A 21,654-nucleotide genomic window follows, 5' to 3' on the forward strand; every position below is an offset into this window, starting at 1 on the left:
TCAGATAGAGCTTTTCTTGCCTTTTTCAATAAAACCCATCCAGCTTTTTTTTTTTTTTTGCATCTCTCAGTAACTGAGCAGAGAAGACCAATGAGATTTGGAGCTTTTATAGTTCTTAGCAGCTGCTTTTTTCAGAGATCAAGACTTGGAATGCTGCTACATGGTATTAATTCTTAACTATTGATGTGTCCCTGTAGGGCACGTGTTTTTCTGGGGGTAGGATGTGGGGAGGGGGAAGAAGGGCAAAGGATGACGCCCGTCAAGCGTGCTCTGGACAGTGAACCCTCATTTCCTTATTTCCTAGGACCCTCTTTGCAAGCTCAGTGCTTAACCTGACTGAACTGGCTGCCCTTCGGCCTGACCTTGGGAAGCTGAAAAAGATTCTCTACTTCCACGAGAACCAATTGGTATATCCTGTCAAGAAATGTCAGGAGAGGGATTTCCAGTATGGATACAACCAAATTCTCTCATGGTAGGTATCGACTGTATCATGATATTTAGTCCTTTGCTACTTCTATCTTGATAGATGGTTAGCTTTTAAATCTGGAGACCTAATGTACCCTTATTTTAAAACACCTTAAGATAGGTACAAGTGTTTATTTAAACATACCTTCCATGGTAGTAATTACTTGTGCCTCTGCAATATATGTATAGGGTCACAGCTAATCCTTTTATAAAATACATATATACATATGTATATGTATATAAGATCTAATTATATGTTGAACTAATTATCTACTTTCTACAACATTCACAGTGGAATCAACGGGTTCACAGGGACCTTCTTCACCCTTGATTCTCTCATCTGCTGTTTAAGACATACTTTCAGGAAAGGGCAGTCAGTCTGCTCTTTTGCCAACCACTTTCAATGAATCCAGCTAAAATCAAAATAGAAATTTTCAGAGGAGTAAGCAAAAAATAAGACATAATGGAGCAAGGAGGTTTTTTGTTTGTTTGTTTGTTTTTATATCATTTGTAAGAGAAAACTATGGAAAATGAATCTTTAGGTAGTTGTTGGTATTTTTCGCCCCCTCATTGAGTCTTCTGAAATTGCACTGCCTTAAAATACCATGACATTTCAAAGGTGATGGTCCTTCTCTCTTGTTACTTCAACAAAGTGTATCTCCTGAAGCTTACTGAATGAAAGAAGTTAATAACAACCCTGAAACGGCTTGGCTATTGCATCCTATTCACAGAACTGCAACAATCGAATTGACTAAGTTTGGCCGTGAATGGCTAATTTTTACTCATCTTTTAAAACAGTTATTAGCAGTTGGGGTTGTTGATGTGTTTAAAGAGACTCTCAACTCTTGCAAGTATAGTCCATAGTTTAGTTGACATAGAAAAGCAGCTCTATGGCGCTGCTTCTGTGTTTTGAGCATTTTGTAAACGCTTTTCTGCAATCATTTTTACAAGCTGCTTCAATTGTGAAGTAGCAGTGCTATCAAAAGAGTGGAACTGCTTCCCATCAAATGTCTCATAAAAAAGCAACCATTTTAAAATTTCATAATAAAATTAAAATACTTTCTTTTATATTGGAACAGAGAAGGGAAATATGTTTTAAAAACAAAAATAAAATCATTTTGTGCTTTATCAATATGGAAAACATTTGTAATATTCTTTTGATTTCTTGAATTAGCATCATTCTTTTCCTCAGATAGTGTGTGTTTATTACCCTTGAGAAATAACTGGGGGAAAAAATTAAGCCTATTTTTCCCTTTATGGGTGGCTTTAAAGTTAATGGAAGTTACACTCACTCATATCAGGGAGGAAATGCATGAAAAAGAGTATTTCTGTAAACTATCTTGGATCTTTAATTTAGCATAGACTGGGTGTTAAGATTGTAAGTAGTTGGGTTGTATGCGGATATTTGAAAAAAAAATTTAGCTTACTGCCCCTCATCTCTCTCTTCCATAAAAGATTGTTTTTGCTTGTAGCAATGAGACTATAAGAACTCCTACATGATTTTTTCAGCATTGCTCTTCTCAAGAGGGTAAACTGTTAGACATGCTTGGAGAGAAAGAAGTGGACTTGATCATTGGTTGGCTTGTTAATAAGAAAAAAATGGCTCACGGTTATCCAGAGGAAAAATAAGAGTGTCAGGAAGCAGTCCTGTTCAGATTCTCTTTGAAACATATGACTCCCTCTTCCTCAAATGTTTCTCTAGTTTTCTTGCTGACTTCTGCTTTTGTTGGCACTGGGAGATTTCTTTCCTGGCCGTGTGGCAGTTAAGGACTTTAGAGATGACTGACATAAGCACTCACCTTAAATAGAGGTTTCACTAACCCTCTGACTTACGAACACATGTCGCAACTATATATGATGACCTGTGGGTCGCTATTACAATACGTGACATATGGTGAAAACAGACTAGCTGTAAAACATCCTTCAACTTTTGCTATATTATTATATTGGCTTCCTTATTGCTTGGTGTTGTGTCAGCACTTCTCTGACATTCTTTTGTATTATCCATGTTGTAATCACCCCTATCCCCAAATTGGCACTAGGTCACAACTAAAAAAAAAATAACTTGTATGGGAAAGCAGTTTTGTGAGGCAGGCATAGGGGTGACAGGTCAACATTCTTTTTGTTGGTTTTTCATTCCGCTCTGTATTAATAACAGGAACTTTAGCTGTCTCAGTAAATGTGAATTAAACTAACCTGAGGCTGTGCTATGGTATGTATTCCTCTTCTATAAGCTCTGCTTATTCATCTGTGTTTTGCAGTCTATGGACTTGCATGTCTTCTTTCAGTCTTTTTTTTTTTAACCTATCATGTTAAAGGTGAAGTAAAACTGTTTTTTCTATTGGATCCTATATCAAAGCATTTGTATTCATTTTATTGAGATCCGGTGACACTGAGACACCGTTTCATTGCTTACTAGGTAAAACAGCGATTATCAACCTTTTTTATCTCATGGCACACAAAAACTAATTACTAAAATTCTGCAGCACACCCAAAAAATATATTTTATGCAATATGATTAAAAAATAGGTATAATTTTGATTCAGTCACACCAGACAGCTATTGCTGTGTTGGCTGCTGTCATTTTTTAATTTGACAATCTAAGGGAAAAGAGGTCAGTGCCCCTAACTAAATAGTCAGATATTGCATGTTTTAAAAATTCTTGAAAATCCCCTGCTTAAAGCAAAGAGGACCATTAAAAAATCAAAACAATGATCTCTGAAATCAGTATTTTGACCCATAAAGGGAACATAGTACATATTTATACTATAGACAGGGTGGGGCAAAAGTGGGTTCACAGTTGTTCATATGGAAAATAATACAATGAAACAAGAATATAAACTCTGTGTTTTGTGTACTCACAATTGTAAACATACTTTTGCCTCACCCTGTACTTATGTTTTATCCTGCCCTCACCCATGGTTATCATTTGTGTTCATTGGTTTCCAAGAATATGTTATAGAAAATTCTGAAAATTGCTCATGTATTTATGACACACAGACTTTGTTTTCACGTTGCCTAGCTATGTATTTCAGATTGCTTTTTGTTTTTTAAAAATATTATGAGGAGGAGCACAGTCTTTCATCTAAAGCAGTAGCCAATATTGCATTTCTTTTAATTCTTAAAGTCCATGGTATTATGATTCTTTATAATGAGTTCCTTTATGTAATGATTTCTACCAATTTCTTTTACTTCTCTGACTATTTCAAATATCTTGGTGAAATTATTTGTAGAGACCCCATATGATCCCTCCTGTATAGCCCAGAACTTTAAAAAGTTTCTTGAAGCAAGGGTTAAAACAAGAAAGAGACTTCAACCACATACTTTGAAGATATGCTCTAGTATGAGACAGCTTTATCTCAATTAGTCCCCTTGAAGGTAGTGAAAAATATGGCAGACATTCTGTTCTCGGTAGTATGGTATAAAACAACCTCCATCACTGACAGAGAAACCAACATGGGTGGTTGGGTCACAAAGCAAAAGGTCCTACTGTACTTACTGCTGTTGATAGTATAGAAAGTTCCTGACATTGTGGAAGAATATAATTGGCTTTGAAGCCTCACAGGAAAGCATTAAATCATTTAATTCCTCTCCTGCCTTTCATCCTGACACCAACAATCTAACTTCCCATGATCCTATATAAATAAAGAGCTAATATGCTAATTAGACCAAACAGCCGAATGACCATCCGGACGACCTTCCAGAGGTAGCCAGGGCCTTAAGGGCCAGCCAGGGCTGAGAGGGCCAAGCCCCTTGCACGAATTTCGTGCATGGGCCTCTAGTATAATATAATAAAATGAACTTATCTATTAGAGGCATTTTGATAACTACTTATGGAAGTGCAGAGTATTTTTTTTTTTTTTTTTGCAAACCCAAGGTGCAATTTAAACTCTGTTGGGCTCATCATTTGTATTTATCCTTTCCCTTTACAGCCTGGTGGCTGATGTGGTGGTATTCAACTCTCTTTTTAATATGGAGTCGTTTCTCACTTCTATTGGGAAATTTATGAAGCTGATTCCTGACCACAGACCCAAGGATCTGGAAAGCATCATCAGACCCAAGTGCCAAGTTATTTACTATCCCATCAGGTTTCCTGATGTGAGCAGGTCAGTATGTTTGACTCTGTTTGTCAAATTATTTCCCAACTGTGTAGGAAGGAATTGGTGTTCTTCTTGCCAATTTTATCTTCTCAGCATAAGCATGGTTAATTAGAGAATCGAGTTCCATTTCACCATGCTGTGATTTGCAAAGATTTTAAATAATCATTTGTCTGACCTATCACTGAATGGTTACTTCTGATGTTGAGATCTTCCTTTCTTTTCTCTTATTTATTTGTTTGCTAAAACAAGCTGTTTTGACTTTTAACACTTACTGTTTTGGTTCTTTCCTTGTTGTTTTGTTAAAGAAGTCATCGTCAAGCCTATTTCTCAACTTTTGCATTCAGCTTATATCCATTGATGTATATGTATAATAATAACTGTTCTAAGTAAATCAATGCTAAATTTTGCTGCTTGGATTACTTTCATTTTCCATGCTATTTTCTTCACTTTTTCCTTTCTTCCATTTTTTATTATTTATATTATCTTAATAGAGAGTTGGGTATTCTATGTTGGGTCACAAAAGCGCTTAATTGCCATTTCTCTTTCTCAGTTACTAAGGACATTTTTTATTACCCTGGTTGCTAGGCCCACCCTGAATTAGCAACGGATGATGTGGCTCAAAGGGAACATTTTAGAATTCCTTTTCACTTTTGATTAAACCTAGCAAAATTGTTTTTACTACCACCAGAAGTATTTCTCCCTTGTGAATAGTAAGTTTGCTTCAGTGGGATTCACACTAGCTGGGGATGCTGCTGTTTTGTAACTGACTGTGTCCTTAAAAAGAGTTCAGGGACAGCTGTCTCTTCCCCATCCTTGAAATGAAGGCAGGAAACGATTTAATGTCCATACGTGCTATTCAGGCAGTCAGCTGTACTCTCTGTGTTCTGGACTTACCGAGTTCGTCCAGATTTTGCTATGGAGACAGTTGTCCTCCTCCACACCCCAATGCTGGTTTATTTGAGTTTCTTATTAGTAAATATTTCTTTGAAGAAAAATATGCCTAATACCAAGTCAAATGAGTGAGTCATACAATTTCAGTTAGAGCACCTTGCCCAGTCCTTACTTTACAGAGTTCAGAGAGCAGGCCCAGGGGCCAGAGATTGTCTTGAACTCACACAGCTGGTTATTGTCACAGAGTAGATTAAAGTTGGGACCCTATGAATTTTTATTCCATTTTTTTGTACTGTCCAAGCTTCCTGTCAATGTTGGTCATTTGTCAAAAACATTAAATGGTTTGTTTACAGTTTTGAATACTATCAAGCTAAGTGAAATTAAGATAACCATCGATTTTCAGATACATATATATATATATATATATATATATATATATATATATATATATATATGTATGTATAATATGTATTTGTATAAATACAATTTTCTTATGTCTGATAAATTTCAACTTTTGAAAAATATAGTTGTTATACATTAGATCCACGATTATCTCAAACACAGCTTATACTTTAGATCATATTTTTAAAATATGAACCTTATTTTTGACATGTTTTTATGTTTTTCATATAATATAAAGTCAAAATATACATCTTTAGATAAATAGGTGGTTATAGCACATCTTAATTATTACTGCTATAGAATTCCAAATAAATACTGTTTTAAATTCATTTCCATATGACATATCCCTCCATCATTATGTGTTTAATACACCTGTGGCAATTGAATAGTTTATTAATTTAGACTGTATTACCATAAATACATCTCGCTAAATGGAAGAAGGTTAAGAAATATTGTGGCCAAGATAACATTCATAAGCGAGGTCTTAGCCCAGAGTGTTATTTGAGTTATTTTCAAATGGTAATTTGCTTTATCCAACCCAAACTCATATAGTGTAAGTAAGTGATTATTTGCATGAATGACAATCATTCTAATGCCTCCAGTCTTAGAAGAGTATTATTTTGTTGAGATGTTAAAAAATACTTAGTAATTCCAAAGGCAAAGTCGCCAATGTGATTTTAAAATACAAACACAGTTTTTGAATGCTTATATCTTTCTCCCTTTACAAATATTATTTGGTCATGGTAAAAATGGGTGTAAGTAAAAACAAAGAAGAAGGTACAATTAAATTATTAATACAATGTGCTATAATAATATATAATAATGGATATTAAACAGGGAAGGGAAGATGCCATATTTCAGCAAAATCGGTGAGGCTTTATTATGCGGATAACTGATAAAACACAGACCATGTCTGTCACATAGGGATTCAGTAACATTTGGCTTGTAGCACCTGCTGATACCTCATGTTCTCCTCCCCCTCCACTGCTTTATTGTCAAAGACCAGGACACAGTATACAGAACGAATGTTCACTTGAAAATGTTTCATTATATGAATTTATTTTTGGATGGGAAATCTCTTTAACACCAAAGTTGCACATACGTGTATTTTAGTCTTTGCCTTACAAGCTCTGTGACCTGTACTAGTATAAGTGAAATGACCCTGAGCTTAGGTTCTTTAATGGTCATGATTATTTTTGCCTTATAACCTCATAGGTATGATGTTGTGACTAAATGAATTAGTGTGTGGCAAATGCCTAGCATAATGCCTGACATACAGTAGCGTCCCAATGAAGATGAATTCATCTTATTAACACCCCATCCCATTCTTTTATAACCTAGTACATTTATTGTCACCTGCATATAAAGGGCAGTGTTCGTCTCTCTTTATTAGTGAACACATGAAAATAGAGAGGTACTAAAAAGAAAAAAGAGAGCCCGGCTGGTTGAGTGTCAACCCAGGAACCCATAGATATCGGTTCAATTCCCAGTCAGGGCACATGCCCCGATTGCGGGCTTGAGGCCTGGAAAGGGGCATGAAGGAGGCAGCCAATAGATGTTTCTGTCATCATTGATGCTTTTATCCCTTCCTCTCTCTCTAAAAATCAATAAAACATATTTTTAAAAAAGAGAAAACTACTCTGCCATATAAATAGATCAATTTATTTATTCTCTTTATCACTCTGACTCAGTCTTTTGACCTTCAGAGAACCTGCCACCCATTGATTGAGCCAACCCCTCACTTTCATTCTTCTCTTACCCTAATTTCCCTCCTTCTTCCCAGCCTAATTTTCATATTCTATTGTAATACTCTTTTGCATATACTTTCAAATCTTTTGCCCCCTTTCCTTTGTATTTAATTAGGAGAAGACATCCTGCCATACTTATTAGTCTACTCTAAACCCATGACTCCTAAATTCAGATGGAACCTTGATCTGCCTGGCAAGCATACCACATTTTCCTCTTTTAAATAACTAACCATGCATTTTCCTTCCTTTGCAAACGTCTAATAGTAAAGTGTCTGATTTCATCCTCAGATCATGACTGAGAAAATAGAGGCAGTCAGGTGAGAATTCTGTCCTCTGCCACCACCACATCTATGCAGTTGTGTGTTTCTGGGGCCTGGTCTCCATCTTCACACCTGGTCCTGTGGGTGAGCTGGCCTTGCTCCTGTCTGAGGCCCTTCCTCCACTCCACTGGTTGTCGGAGCCCATCCTTCTCCCAAACCTAAGGACTATTGTTCTAACAAGTTTTTCTTCTCTCTTCTGCATCATCAGTTTTCCTTTCTTCTGGATCATTCCTATTAGCTTACAAAAATGCTGTTAGGTTTTACATCTTTTGAAAAAATTCTCTCTTGATTCCACCTTTCCCTTCCACTACTGCTTCGTTTCCTTCTTTCTCTCAGGACCAAAACTTCTTGCAAGACTTGTAAATATTTGTTGTTGCTAATTTCATTCCTATTGTTCTCTCTTAAAGCTACTTCACTGAAATGGTTTTTGTCTAGATCACCTGTGACTTCCATGTCTCTGCATCCTGTGGTCACCTCTCAGTCCTCATTTTTCTTAACATATCACAGTAATTGACATACTATGACACACCCTTCAGTTGGTTTCTGGGACACATAGGTTGCTGCTTTTCAGACTTGTTGTTGGCTTCTTATCATTGCCCTGCCCTTTAAATTTGGACTGGCCTTTGGCACTCTTAATACTTAAAGGGTTGGTAGAGGAAGAGCCAAGGACTGAAATGAGAAAAGAAGATAGAGGGGTCAGAAGGTCAACAATGAGAGAATTATCTTGTGGAACAAAGGGAAGAGTGTTTTAAGATGATGGTCAGTAGGGAAAGCAGAGGAATGAGATTGACTAAAGTGATGACTAAAATGTATCCTTGAATTTTTCAATTCAAGTGTCAGTGGTACCCCACCCTGCATTCTGTTAACTCACAGAAAATTTTCATATGTTCTTCCTGGTAGCCACACAAACTTAGGATTCAAATCCAGATGAGACCTCTTTCTGTGTCTCTGTGTGTCTCTCTCTTTTACACACACACACACACACACACACACACACACACACACTACTCCTCCTTTTATGGATGAAGGCACTGAGGCCCAGAGAAGTTAAGTGTCTCCTGGTAATCACACAGCTAAAGACAGAGCAGGAACTAGAACCCATATCTCAAAATCTCCCTCCAGTGCTCTCACACCACTGATTGCAAATTCAATTTCAGCTCCCAATTGTCTTATTGCTCAGCTGACAACAGATTAGCAGCATCCATTGGGGGTGTGATAAAGTCAGGCTCATGACAGCAGTAAAAAGTGACAGCTGACTGACAACTTGACAACAAGGGAGGAGAGAGATAAACTATTAAAAAATATGAGAAGTGAAAAAGCGTAGCAGCCTGGAGCTCCTTCCGGGCAGGGCAGGCAGCTCTCACATGGAGGGTCCCCTGCTGACATTTGTCCTCAGTGGCACAGCTTGAACATCAAAGGATGACTGTGATTTTATTATGAGAGAGCAAATGGCAGCCCGTACGTACATTCCTTTTAAGAATGTAAAGAAATGGCTCGGCTGGTGTGGCTCAGTGGTTGAGCATCGACCTATGATGCAGGAGGTCACGGTTTGATTCCTGGTCAGAGCACATGCCCAGGTTGTGGGCTCGATTCCCGGTGTAAGGCATGCAGGAGGCAGCTGATCAATGATTCTCTCTCATCATTGATGTTTCTATCTCTCTCCCTTTCTCTTTCAGTCTGGAATCAGTAAAAATATATTTTTTTAAAAAGGATGTAAGGAAATGTGGAAGCCACTTTTGGCAGAAAGCATAAATGACAGTAAAGGAAGGTAAACATTGTGTCCTACTGTAGGGCGTACATGAGCCATGTTTACCTAATGGAAGATAATGAACATCCAGACCCTTTCTCATGCAGTTGTACTAGCTGAGAGTTTGGGTGACTAGGGAACATTTCAACAGGCTATCATTTTAGATCTTCCTGATTGGGGCCCTTTCATGGACCAAGCTTTTTTTGCTGCTGGCTCTATGCACCAGCTTCTTCAGTACTGAAGGCATCCAGACTTGCCAGGTGATCGGTGGTTAACAAAGCCCATTTGCCACATTAATACCATATCTCAGCCTGTTTGAGCTGCTACCACAGAGTATCGTAGACTGGGTGGCTAGTAAACAACAGAAATATATTTCTCATAGTTCTGGAGGCTGGGGAGTCCAAGATCAAGGCGCCGGGAGATTTGCTTTCTGGGGAAGGACTGCTCCCTGGTTCATCAATGACTTATCTTCTTGCGGTGTTCTCACTTAAGGAGGGAGCGAGGGACTACTCCGGGGTCTTTTTTAAAAGGGCGCTAATCCCATTTATGAGGTCTCCACCCTCATGACTTAATCACCTCCCAAAGGCCCTATCTCTCAATATTATTTCCGGAGCGGTTAGGATTTCAACAAATGAATTTTGAAAGAATGCAAATATTCAGCCTGTGTCTTATCAGAAGATACATATTATCTGAAAACGTGGTGGGATGAGACTAATAACAGACACATTGCAAAGGAAAACTATTGTGTTAAATGATGTAGATTAGATGGAAAATTAAGGAAATTCTGTGCATTTCAACAAAGCATATTTCACACAGAACTCTGTGGTGCTGATGGGTGTGTGATGAGGAGGAAAGGAAGCAGTCCCGCAGCCTACCCTAGGTCATGTGACCGTCATCCAGGCAAGGCCTCGCAGAACTAGGGGATGTTCCTCATCCAGACCCTTGTGCAAGCCTCAGTCTTGCGAGAGCAGAGCATCTACCCAGAACATTGCTTTCTGACCATGTCATCTCTGGAAGGTAGAGCTCACCATAACAGCTCCCTTTGCTGATTCTTATTTTAGCCCTGAATCTTGGAAAGTGTAGTATACATATTTTGCCATTTTCATCTTCCAACAAGTCTGAAAGATATTTTCATTTATAGTTGAAGAGACTCAGCCATAGAGAATGTGAGTAACTCTACCTACAATCACACAGAAGTAAAGGTAGAACTAGAAGTCAATTGCTTTTATCCTGTTTTAGAACCCACATTCTTAACAGCATTTCTATCCTGCTGGTCCTGCCGAGAGAAGGTCTGGTCTCCTGGTCCCTGGTACTTGACCCTGGCCAGTGAAGGACAAGGGATTTATAAAAGAGAACTGACAGAAGCATCGAATGAAAGGGGACCTGTCGTGGTAAGGTTATGGATAAAAGGACTCAAGGCTTCAGACAATAGACTTTTAAAGGTTGACATTTTGAAAAAAGAGGATACCTGAAGAGGAATGAAAAATGTTAGGGAAGAATTTTTATAGTAAAATTGAAGAGGGACCTAAAGAAGCAGAATAGGAAGACTGCTTCAAAGAAAGAGCTGTGGGATCAGACTGCTATTTTACCTATCAGACCATTCATTTTCTGTTGCTAGTTATCTCTCATTTATGCAAACTCTCTTCTCTCACAAGTGAGTTTCTAGAATGACACCTGTCTCAGAGGGCAGGGCCAATCCATTATAACTAGATTATCCCCACTTTCAACAAGTTGGACCACCTAAGAACGTAGAAATACAGTGAATTACCTGATCCTTGAAAAAAGATCATGTCTTTTAAAAGAATTCCATCAGGGAGGTATGACTGGGGAGTTTCAAAATGGATATGTCTGCTTCAAAAAACAACAACACACATTCAGTTGTATAAAAGGAGATGAGAAGTAAATGCTCAAGTTGTCAAGGCTCGGTATGTGTATATATTTGTCACTTCTCTGCCTTCTCAGCCCCATTGTATTATGAAAAAGAGTTTCAGTTTGTTCATTATATTTACCCATAATTGATGTATGAAGATCAAGTGTATTATCCATGTATTTATTTTTTAGTGCAGGGGTGAGTGGATGCTATATCCTTAGGAGTGGGAGTTTGGACTTTGAGCACAATGAAGCTGGTGTGCTTCCGATTGAGAAATCTGTAGTTTCTCTGGGTTTTAGTTCCACTTCAGTCCCCATGGAGAACATCAGTGTCCACCTTGCTGAGATCATCGGGGGAGAATGTCATAGGTTTCTGTGATCATTTCACTATTTATTCCTGTTTCTCACGATATGGATCATCAGAGGTGCCCCAGAGTAAGAAGGAGTGGATTTCACCTGTGGGTTTCCTCGTTTCATAGTAGATTGTACATCCCAGGAATAGGGATGAGATGAAATAAACAGCTGCTTTCCTCCTTCATTCCTGACAGCAGAGGAAGGAGGGAAAACCATGTTGGTCACTATGAGTAATCTCATTTATTAAAATCTAAAGAATTTCTCTGCACATTTCTCTCTACCTTTTCCATGTAACTAAAATGTGAAGCCAAAACAGAGGTTTGTGGACTTTGCTTAACTATTTTTGAAACAAAAATGGAGAATTTTAAAAACAGTGTGAAAACTTTAAATGAAAACTCTCAGGCTGTGCAAACCAAGACGAGGAGCCTAAGGGCTTTTTGGAGGATTCTTATGAAAGAAAACACGATTTTCCATTGCAAAGCAGATGTGTCAGAAACAACAGCAGGTCTGCAGTTTGAGAAATTGTGGATGGATGGGACAGAAGGCAGCCCCCGTGGCTCCCCCACCAAAATTTTTTTGTTTTTTACAGTAAAGTTCTGCTTGTGGGATTGTTGCCAGAAAACACCTTAATCTTCTTACCACATGTGGCCGTATTTCTCAGATATTTTGAGAATGTATTAGTGTTAGACATATTTGTGAAAGGACTGTCTATGTTTTTTTTTTTTTGAAATAATAAAGTGGGTACTGTCTTCTTAAATATTAATCTAGGCCTGAAGTCGAAGAATAAAAGTTTTGCTTCACTTTTACAAATTTAAACATACCCATATATGCTAATAATTATTTTGGCTCTTAAAAATGAATGCAAAATCATATTTTCTTTAAATGTCATTAAAATTTTCTTATAGGGTCACTGTGCTAAAAAAAAAAAAAGCTTTTGGTAAATCATTTCAGTGTTGAGCACCACTCATTGGGAAAAAATCGCCTTTATATATAATGCAAACCTTTCATGCTGCATTATACTGTGACCATCTTGCTGTTGCTAGCCTAATTACAGGAAGAGACTTTTGAGTTCAGCATATATATGCAATTTCTTTTTTTGTCTGAAGTTATATAGACCAAACCTTGCTTACTCAAGATTTATTTTTAATGAAATTATTGTTTACTAGAGGCCCGGTGCATGAAATGCATACACTTGGGGGGTATCCCTCAGCCCAGCCTGCGCCCTCTCTAATCTGGGACCCCTCGGGGGATGTCTGACTGCCGGTTTAGGCCTGATCTCACAGGGATCGGGCCTAAACCGGCAGTCAGACCTCTCACAATCCGGGACTACTGGCTCCCAACCGCTCCCCTGCTGGCCTAATTGATGCCTAACTGCTCCCTTGCCGGCCTGATCACCCCCAACTGCCCTCCCTTGCCAGCCCGATCACCCCCAACTGCCCTCCCCTGCCAGCCTGGTCGCCCCTAACTTCCCTCTCCTGCCAGCTCGGTCACCCCCAGTTTCCCTCCCCTGCTGGCCTGGTCATCCCTAACTGCACTCTCCTGCTGGCCTGATCGCCCACAACTGCCCTCCCCTGCCGGCCATCTTGTGGTGGCCCTCTTGTGACGACATGGGCACAGTCATCTTGTGACAACGTGGGGCGGCCATCTTGTGCGAGGTGTGATGGTCAATTTGCATATTACCTCTTTATTATATAGGATATTAATGATAATTACAGCACCTAGATATCTGCTCTCTTCTACTTATGCAATAGCAACCAAACCACCAAAAGAAGTACTCTGAAGTCATCAGCAACAGTAAAACTATCCCTTTATCACAGGGTGATTTATTCCTGTTCTTGTCAAGTATGGAGAACATGTGGCTTGATTTTGCATCAGACATTCGATATACTTTTTTCTGATCCTCGTAGTTCTGTCCTAAGAAATTTAGAAGGTAAGAAGCAAAGGCCACAGATCACAGGATAGAGTAATAACTTCAAATCAGAAGACATACTCAGCAAGGGACTGTATTATCAACCCAAACGGAGTCAGAGAGCAGGCTTTCTACAAATGGCCATGACTGTCATTTGACAAACTCAAACCATAGTTGAGGGGAATTCAACAAAGGCCCGCTTAGGCTCTCTTCCCCTCCGCAGGCTCGGGCCATCACTGAGTTTCCCAAAGCTCAACATCAGAGTATATAACAATCATGCTATATACCCTGTGCATTACATGAAGGCTATGTAACCATTCATGTTGGAAAGATTTCAGGTACATTATTTTGATGTTTAAAGGATCAAGCTTTGTTATCTTTCTAAAAATCACTTATGCAGATCATTCCACTTTGGGGAATGCTGACTGAAAGACGGGAAGCAGCAGGGTGATGTGTGAGGATTCTCATTTGGATTATACCACTGACTGCACTGTTCAGCCCAGGGTAGACCCTTCACCCTTAGAGTTTCACTTTTTCATCTGTAAATGAAAAGTGAAACAGCACTACTCTTAGGTTTATTATGAAGATAGAGATAATTATAACAATACTAGAGGCCCGGTGCATGAAAAATTCATGCACTGGAGGGGGCGTCCCTCAGCCCGGCCTGCCCCCTTTCATAGTCCAGGAGCCCTCAGAGGCTGAAGGCGACCCGGCGATCAAGGGAAGGCGACGCCCCATTACACCTCTGCAGCTGCCACTGCTGGCAGCGCAAGCCTCGGCCGGCCCTGGGCAGCTGGGCAACTGACATCCAAGGCTTACCTGCCCCTCTGGCCGGCCCTGGGCGACTGTGCAGTCGCCATCTGAGGCTTGCCTGCGCCTCAGGCTGTCCCTGGGCAGCTGGGGGGCTGAGGGGACTGGGGAACTCTGGAGGCAGGCGTGTGGTGGGGCTGAGGGGACTGGGCGCTGCCATCTTGTGTCTGTGGATGCTGCCATCTTTGAAGGCGGGGCAGTCAATTGGCATATTCCCTCCTTATTGGCTGTGGGCACCGCCATCTTTGAGGGCAGGGCAGTAATTAGCATATTCCCTCTTTATTGGCTGTGAGTGCCACCATCTTTGAGGGCGGGGCAGTCAATTAGCATATTCCCTCCTTATTGGCTGTGAGTGCCACCATCTTTGCAACAGTGTGAGGGTCAATTAGCATATTCACTCTTTATTAGGTAGGATGCTGACTGAATTCAGTGCCTACAACCTAATAAGTGTTCAGTAAATGTCAGTGGTCTTAAAAATACTCTCATTATATCATCATTTTAGTTATCTGTTGATAGGTTCTTTGACAAGCTCACCCATTCAGCATAATGCCAACAAAATTCTGAAAACCCTAGTAATTTTATAAACACCTGAGGATCTTAAGTTTACCACTCATTCAAATAAATGTAAGGACTGTCTTTTACCAGCCAAGTGGCTCAGGTAACAGTGCAAATGCATGCCGAAACCGGTTTGGCTCAGTGGATAGAGCGTCGGCCTGCGGACTGAAAGGTCCCGGGTTCGATTCCGGTCAAGGGCATGTACCTGGGTTGCGGGCACATCCCCAGTGGGGGATGTGCAGGAGGCGGCTGGTCGATGTTTCTCTCTCATCGATGTTTCTGACTCTCTGTCTCTCTCCCTTCCTCTCTGTAAAAAATCAATAAAATATATTAAAAAAAATTAAAAAAAAAAACACAGTGCGAATGCACGAGAGGAAACTCCCATGTGCCATGTCTGCCTGGCGCCTGCAACCAGAGCTCACTCCTCCTGGGGCTGGGTGTGGAATGGAGACTGGGGTGACCAGTACAGAAGTCATTTTAGTTGTTCGGCGCTCTTTTGAAGAATGCTAGAGAGTGTTTTAAAAAGTTGTCCATTAAAAAATAAACATCTTGAAAAGTTCATTCAACAGTAAGCTCCTAGAACACACTCTTACCCAGAATGACTTATTCCCTAAGAAATCCAGATAAAAAACTTTATTTTAAAGGAAATTCTTTAAATATATGCTTCAAAGTAATTAAGTGCAATAAAAGATACTTAACAGTAATTTAATTCTTTGAGTTTTTATTAATGTCTTTGTTCACCCAACATTTATTAAAAGTTCACTGTTTGTATGGCAGATGCAAGACATTCTGGGATATGAGGATATATAAGACAGGCTCCTTAATTGAGAGAGCTTTGTAGAAATGATAGGCAATACTCTGGTGACTATAAGAGAGAGAAAAACAGTGCTTTTTATGGTATTGAGCTGGACATTAAAGACTGACTAAGCTTTAGGCATAATAATAATGACAATCATTTATCAAGTGCCTTTTCTGGGCATTCACTTTATGTGTATTATTTCTAATCTTTACCAAACCTCTGCAAGGCCAGCTTAACCTTCTGAACCTCTTTTCTGGCCTGAAATCATGCAACAACCCCAACCTTCTGGCCCCCATATGCTGCTTCCATTAGTGCCATGTTATTTCTTGCTATGAGGGAAAGGGGGTGGCTTAGAGTGAGGCCAAGGGCACATTTTGTAGAGAGAGAATAGGTACAACCAGATTCGTGGCAGTAACTGATCATCAGGTCCAGAAGAGATTAATTACCTTTGACTCAGTTGGGTAAAGAGGTGGGGAGATTAGAAATAGAAATCAAGGCTGAGGAATTTACACTTTAGCCAATAGTCATTTGGGAGCCACTGCTAGATTAGGAAATGGGCGATTTTAGAAACTGAATTCACTGGGGTGACATTGGGTGAAAATATTATACAGGTTTCAGGTGTATAGTTCTACAATGCATCATCATATATTATTTGAAAACGGGGACATTTTTTTCTGTGAACAACTTGGTCAAGAACCGAATTGTTAGAGATGGGAGTCGTTCTAGAACCAAGGTTTGACTGTATACTCTTAAGTTCATCCATATGGCCTGCAGCTCTCAATTTACTTACATCTAGAGATCGAATTTATCTGTTTGGGACACCCATCTCATTCAAACCCAATCCAAATATGCTCTATTCAGTATCAACTGATACCTTGAGCAGACCGAGTGATTCTGTGGAGAAATGAAGGCTCTAGTCAAAACTACCACATTTCATTTTTATAACACCAAAACTTATTTTATAATACCAAATCCTAAAGTGTTTGTTATAATTATTTCCCACTAATTGAAGAGGGAACTTCTGTCTCAGGCTGTGAGAATGGATTTGAAAGGATATAAGCAAGAGACAGTGGGGAAGTGGAATTCACCCTGGATTAATTAAGTGATGCTTTCTGTTGGAATTAGAAGAGAAGGGGGTGAATGAACTAAAAAAAAATCATAAGTTTTGAAATTATTGTACTATGAACTGAAATAGGAAAATCAGAGAAAAATGTCAACCACATTTCTATTGTAGGCAAATTTGTTTTATTTTCAGTTTTAGGCAGTTTATATTTTCTTATGAAAGAAGAGACGCAGAACTTTCCAGAACTGGAAGAGAACCTAAGAAATCAAAACTTTATTTATTTACTAGCTGGGGAAACTCAGCAGAGAGGGTTCTTGCTGAGGTTTTCGAGCTTTGTTGCTGAGGAGTGACAATGTAGAGGCCAGTGGAAAAACTCATGAGATTGTTAGGCACAGGCATCGGGGTGGTTTATTGTCTTAGTAATTAGTGGGATAGGATTAGCTGGCATTGATAAAATAGATGGATATCACCAGGAATTGATGGTACTCAGAAATTTCCTAAGAGAGTCTGAAATATTATAGTTGCATCACAACTTGTTACTGTTTTTCACTGACAATACCTAGCTCTTCAGCCTGTAACTCATTTTGAGATGAAAATGTGTATGACTCAGCCAACTCTATTTGCCTATAACATTTTGCTCTTCCAGTAAACACTGGGCTACTCGTATAAAACGTATTCTAGGAGTGAGAAATTGGAGTTTCCAGCACTGGAAACTCAGAACCTGAAAATAAATTTGATCATCTTCCTTTCTTGGGATTTGGTGCCACAAATCCTGAGTGAACCAGTATTATCTATATATATAAAGAGGTAATATGCTAGTTGGTCCTAATGGTGTCCCAGTCACGACCGTCCAACAGGCTGCACGTGCACAGGAGTTGGTGGGCGGGGACGGGGGCTGTACGTGAACAGGAGCTGGTGGGCAGGGATGGGGGTGGGGACTTGTGCCACCGGGACATGAGGCTGCTGCCATGGGCACCCCCCCCACCCCTGTGGAAGCACACACAGGCCCGCTGCACCACCCAGCCTGGAGGGGGGGTGTCAGGATGGGGGTGGGGCCTCAGCGGAGAGCTCTCAACACACCTGCGCAGGGGTCTGAAGGTGCAGAGAGGAAGGGAGAGCATATAGGCAGTTAGGGGGATCAGACAAGGAGGGGAGAGCAGTTAGGCAGTTAGGGGGATCAGGTCAGGAGGGGAGAGCAGATAGGCAGTTAGGGGATCAGATGAGGAGGGGAGAGCAGTTAGTGGGATCAGGCCAGCAGGGGAGCAGTTAGGGGCATCAGGGAGGCAGGAGAGCAGTTAGGGGCATCAGGCAGGCAGGCAGGTGAGCACTTAGGAGCCAGTGGTTCTGGATTGAGAAAGGGATCCCAGATTGGAGAAGGTGCAGGCCAGGCTGAGGGACCCCTTCCCCCCACCTTGTACGAATTTTGTGCACCGGGCCTCTAGTGTACAATGATCAAAAATATCAAACAATTTTATGCTTCCTTTTTTGCAAGTTTTGTATAAATTTGTAACCTTTATGATTAGAAAATGTTCTGAAGCTTTTTCTCCGTGTCTCTCTCCAAAGAATGTTAAATGTTCCACGGCATGATGGCTGTGGCAATATGCCTGCTCTGCCTCTTCCAGGGCCCTCAGGTGAAGTCCTCTTTTTATCCTTGAGACCTGTTTGGATAGCTGGCTGATGCCCCAGGGGTGAGCCCATGGGTTAGCTCAGAGGGTGCCACAGGGGAGGGGGGAGGGGGGAGGGGGAGTCTCGGGGACTAGAGGAGGACATGTGGTGCAGAGGAAAAACATGAACTTGCGAGTCACTTGGCTTTCAGTCTTGGCTCAGCCACGTTCTCAAATTATGTCACTCTCTCTGACCCTTAATTTCCCTCGCATTAAATCATAGAGTTGAAGTGAGGATTAAGTGAGAGAGAACAGGGATAAATTGTTTCACACAGTGCATAGTTTATATTCATGCACATCTCCCTGCCCTTCCTCTCGGTACCACCACACCTGCTACTCTGTTTTCTTACCAATTTTAATTGCCACTCACAGGCAGCTGAACTGGCGACCTCTTTGTGTTGCTACCTTAATGTCTGAGGCTTTTGGTGATTATTCAAAGATGTAAGGTTTAATTTGTTCTCATGGATAATATTTAGTTGTGTGTGTTTTTCTATCTCTCATTACTAACTTAGTGCACTTAAATGACTTTTTATAATAAGTCCTTAGTTATTGCTTTTCCTGCTGTTTCTGGATATTTTTCACCTGCTCTGTTTTGTTTACTTTTAATTCTCCTCTTATCTGTGTTTGTTACGTTTTACTTTATGGCTGTTGTCCAGGCTTAACGCTTGTGGAACAGGGCTGCCATAGTCCATAAAAGTCCATGGAATTACGTTTTCATTTCTGTTCACATCATTACCTGCAATTGTGGAGTCCTGGGCTCTGAAGGAAAACTTATTTCTACTCCTGCTTGCAGGTATTTCTTTTCATCTCATGAGTGTGCAAGTTGGTTGAAGGTGCAGTACTTCTACTTGAAGGTAGATAAGGAAGCATTTTATGGTACCAGGTTATTATTTATTTTCTAAACATGCAGGTGGCAGGAAAAGGCTAGTTTGAGATTGTAGAGTTTATTGCAGACAAATTTGTAACACAGATAATATATCAAAAGCTAACTGTAATTTCAACAACCTCTTCGATACTTAATTATTGTTTCTGGCAGAACATCTTCTTGTTCGACAAACAAGATTGCATTAGAATTGTGGCTCTCCAGGAATAGAATCCGTGGGTGATACATCCCCTCCCAGTTGATTAACGTCATTCCATGAAACATATCTTTGGTATCTAATTGTTTGACCTGGATTAATAATGTATGATGATATGTATGCCCTCAAATAATGTGTTTTTCCCCTATAAAAAATTCTGTCAAACAATTATAACCATGTTGGTAAAATATAGCCTCAAGCTGTGGTTTTCAATATTGGCTACATATTATAATCTCCTGGGAGCTTTTTAAAAAAATTCTATTGTCTAGCCCAATTAAGTCAGAATCTCTGGTATTGTTATTCTGTTTTGTGTTGTTTTAAGTTCCCCAGGTTATTCTACTGTGCGGTCAAGGTTGAGCACCACTCACCTAAAGCATCTCTATAAATCAAGGTGTGTGGAGGGTCCATGTAACTGCAGCAGCCCCTCCTGGTGGCACGTGACTTCTTTTCAGAATTGCCCGAATATAGTTCCTGTCCTTGGGCAATCTATGGTGAAAATTCAGTGTCTTCATGAAAATGAATTGAGCGTTGACCTATGAAGCAGGAGGTCACGGTTCCATTTCCAGTCAGGGCACATGCCTGGGTTGCAAGCTAGATCCCCATTGTGGGGCATGCAGGAAGGCAGCTGATCAGTGATTCTCATCATTGATGTTTCTATCTCTCTCCCTCTCCCTTCCTCTCTGAATCAATAAAGATATATTAAAAAAAAGAAAAGAAAATGAATTTGTAAAGAAAAGAAAATGAATTTGTATAATTCTCTGGCTGTCCTGATGAGAAATAAGAAAATGTTAAAAATTGTATTTACCCTTGATTTCTGTCTCCATACGCGCTGGCATCCCTCCATTTCCCATTGACTGAACGTTCAGTTTTTCTCTTCACTGTTTTTCTTGGGTGACATTGGGAGTTTTCACCATCTGATGAAGGCAGATGTATTTTCAAATAAAAATGTCTGAAGCATTTGTTCTTCCTACTACTCCTTTCTTTGGCAGAATATTCATATAGTTGATAAATAGTTTGCTTTCCTTAAATACCTTTTCATATACTCTTTGTAGCATGTTTCATGGGTATTTTAACCTAGTTTTATGGTTTTTCATGAAATAAGGTATTTTCTAAATATGTTATGCTGAATTTAACTGAAATAAGCAGTTGCACTGTATGCCTTTAAAATGATGATGATATCTTGCATTTGAGGGTAACACTTCCATCCTGAAGATTCCAAAGCACACTGCGAATGGTTACAAATTAGACAGTGGAGTGCAGTCACCACTGTGGAGTGAAGCGCGGCAGCTGTTTAACAGCTCATCACAACACTACACAGCAGGTTAGGGTAGCGAGTGAAGAATAGTACTGGATGCACTTGAAAAATTGCTAGGGGGGTGAGGTAAGCAGGATGTAATTACCTAAGTTGGAACTTATCCAAGACATAAGGCTCACACCTCCAGTCTTAGAAGAGGCGTTCTGCCTCTGTAATAACCATGTACTTGCAGTCAATGTAACTGAATCCTAAGGGTGCTTCTACCCTCTTCAGACCATCAGTGTAGGCTCTAATGGTGCTCCAACCGAGACAAAACCCACCCCCCCCACACACACACACAAAACACCCACCTCTTTTAAAAACACACATGTTCATACTAACTCAGGAAAGATAGCTTTCTATCTGCGTTCCATCTTTGGCTTTTAATGGCTGGAACTCATTGAGGAACCTGTGGCCATGCTGAGGGTTAAAATTTTTGTGTGTGATAGATTAGTGATGTTTCCATGGGCATGGGAAAAGCAGCATTTACACTTGAGCCATATTTTTGTCAACCAGTTTTCTGAATGATTTCCGCAATGCTCTCAGTTCTTTTCAAACTTCCTGATTATTTTGAAATAGAGACCC

The 21,654-nt window shown here is 40.1% G+C and overlaps 1 protein-coding gene across 2 annotated transcripts in view; it reads left to right on the forward strand.

The window, feature by feature from the left end:
* Positions 1–21,654, forward strand: part of GTDC1 (glycosyltransferase like domain containing 1) — a 292,170-nt gene that overhangs the window by 106,405 nt on the left and 164,111 nt on the right. For both annotated transcript variants that reach the window (XM_023752434.1, XM_023752433.1), the window contains 2 exons: positions 305–472; positions 4,398–4,571. In XM_023752434.1, the coding sequence (XP_023608202.1) occupies positions 305–472; positions 4,398–4,571 (342 nt within the window). The remainder of the gene's footprint in view (positions 1–304; positions 473–4,397; positions 4,572–21,654) is intronic.

The sequence above is a fragment of the Myotis lucifugus genome, unplaced genomic scaffold, assembly GCF_000147115.1.
Source record: "Myotis lucifugus unplaced genomic scaffold, Myoluc2.0 scaffold_32, whole genome shotgun sequence".
Classification (NCBI taxonomy): domain Eukaryota; kingdom Metazoa; phylum Chordata; class Mammalia; order Chiroptera; family Vespertilionidae; genus Myotis; species Myotis lucifugus.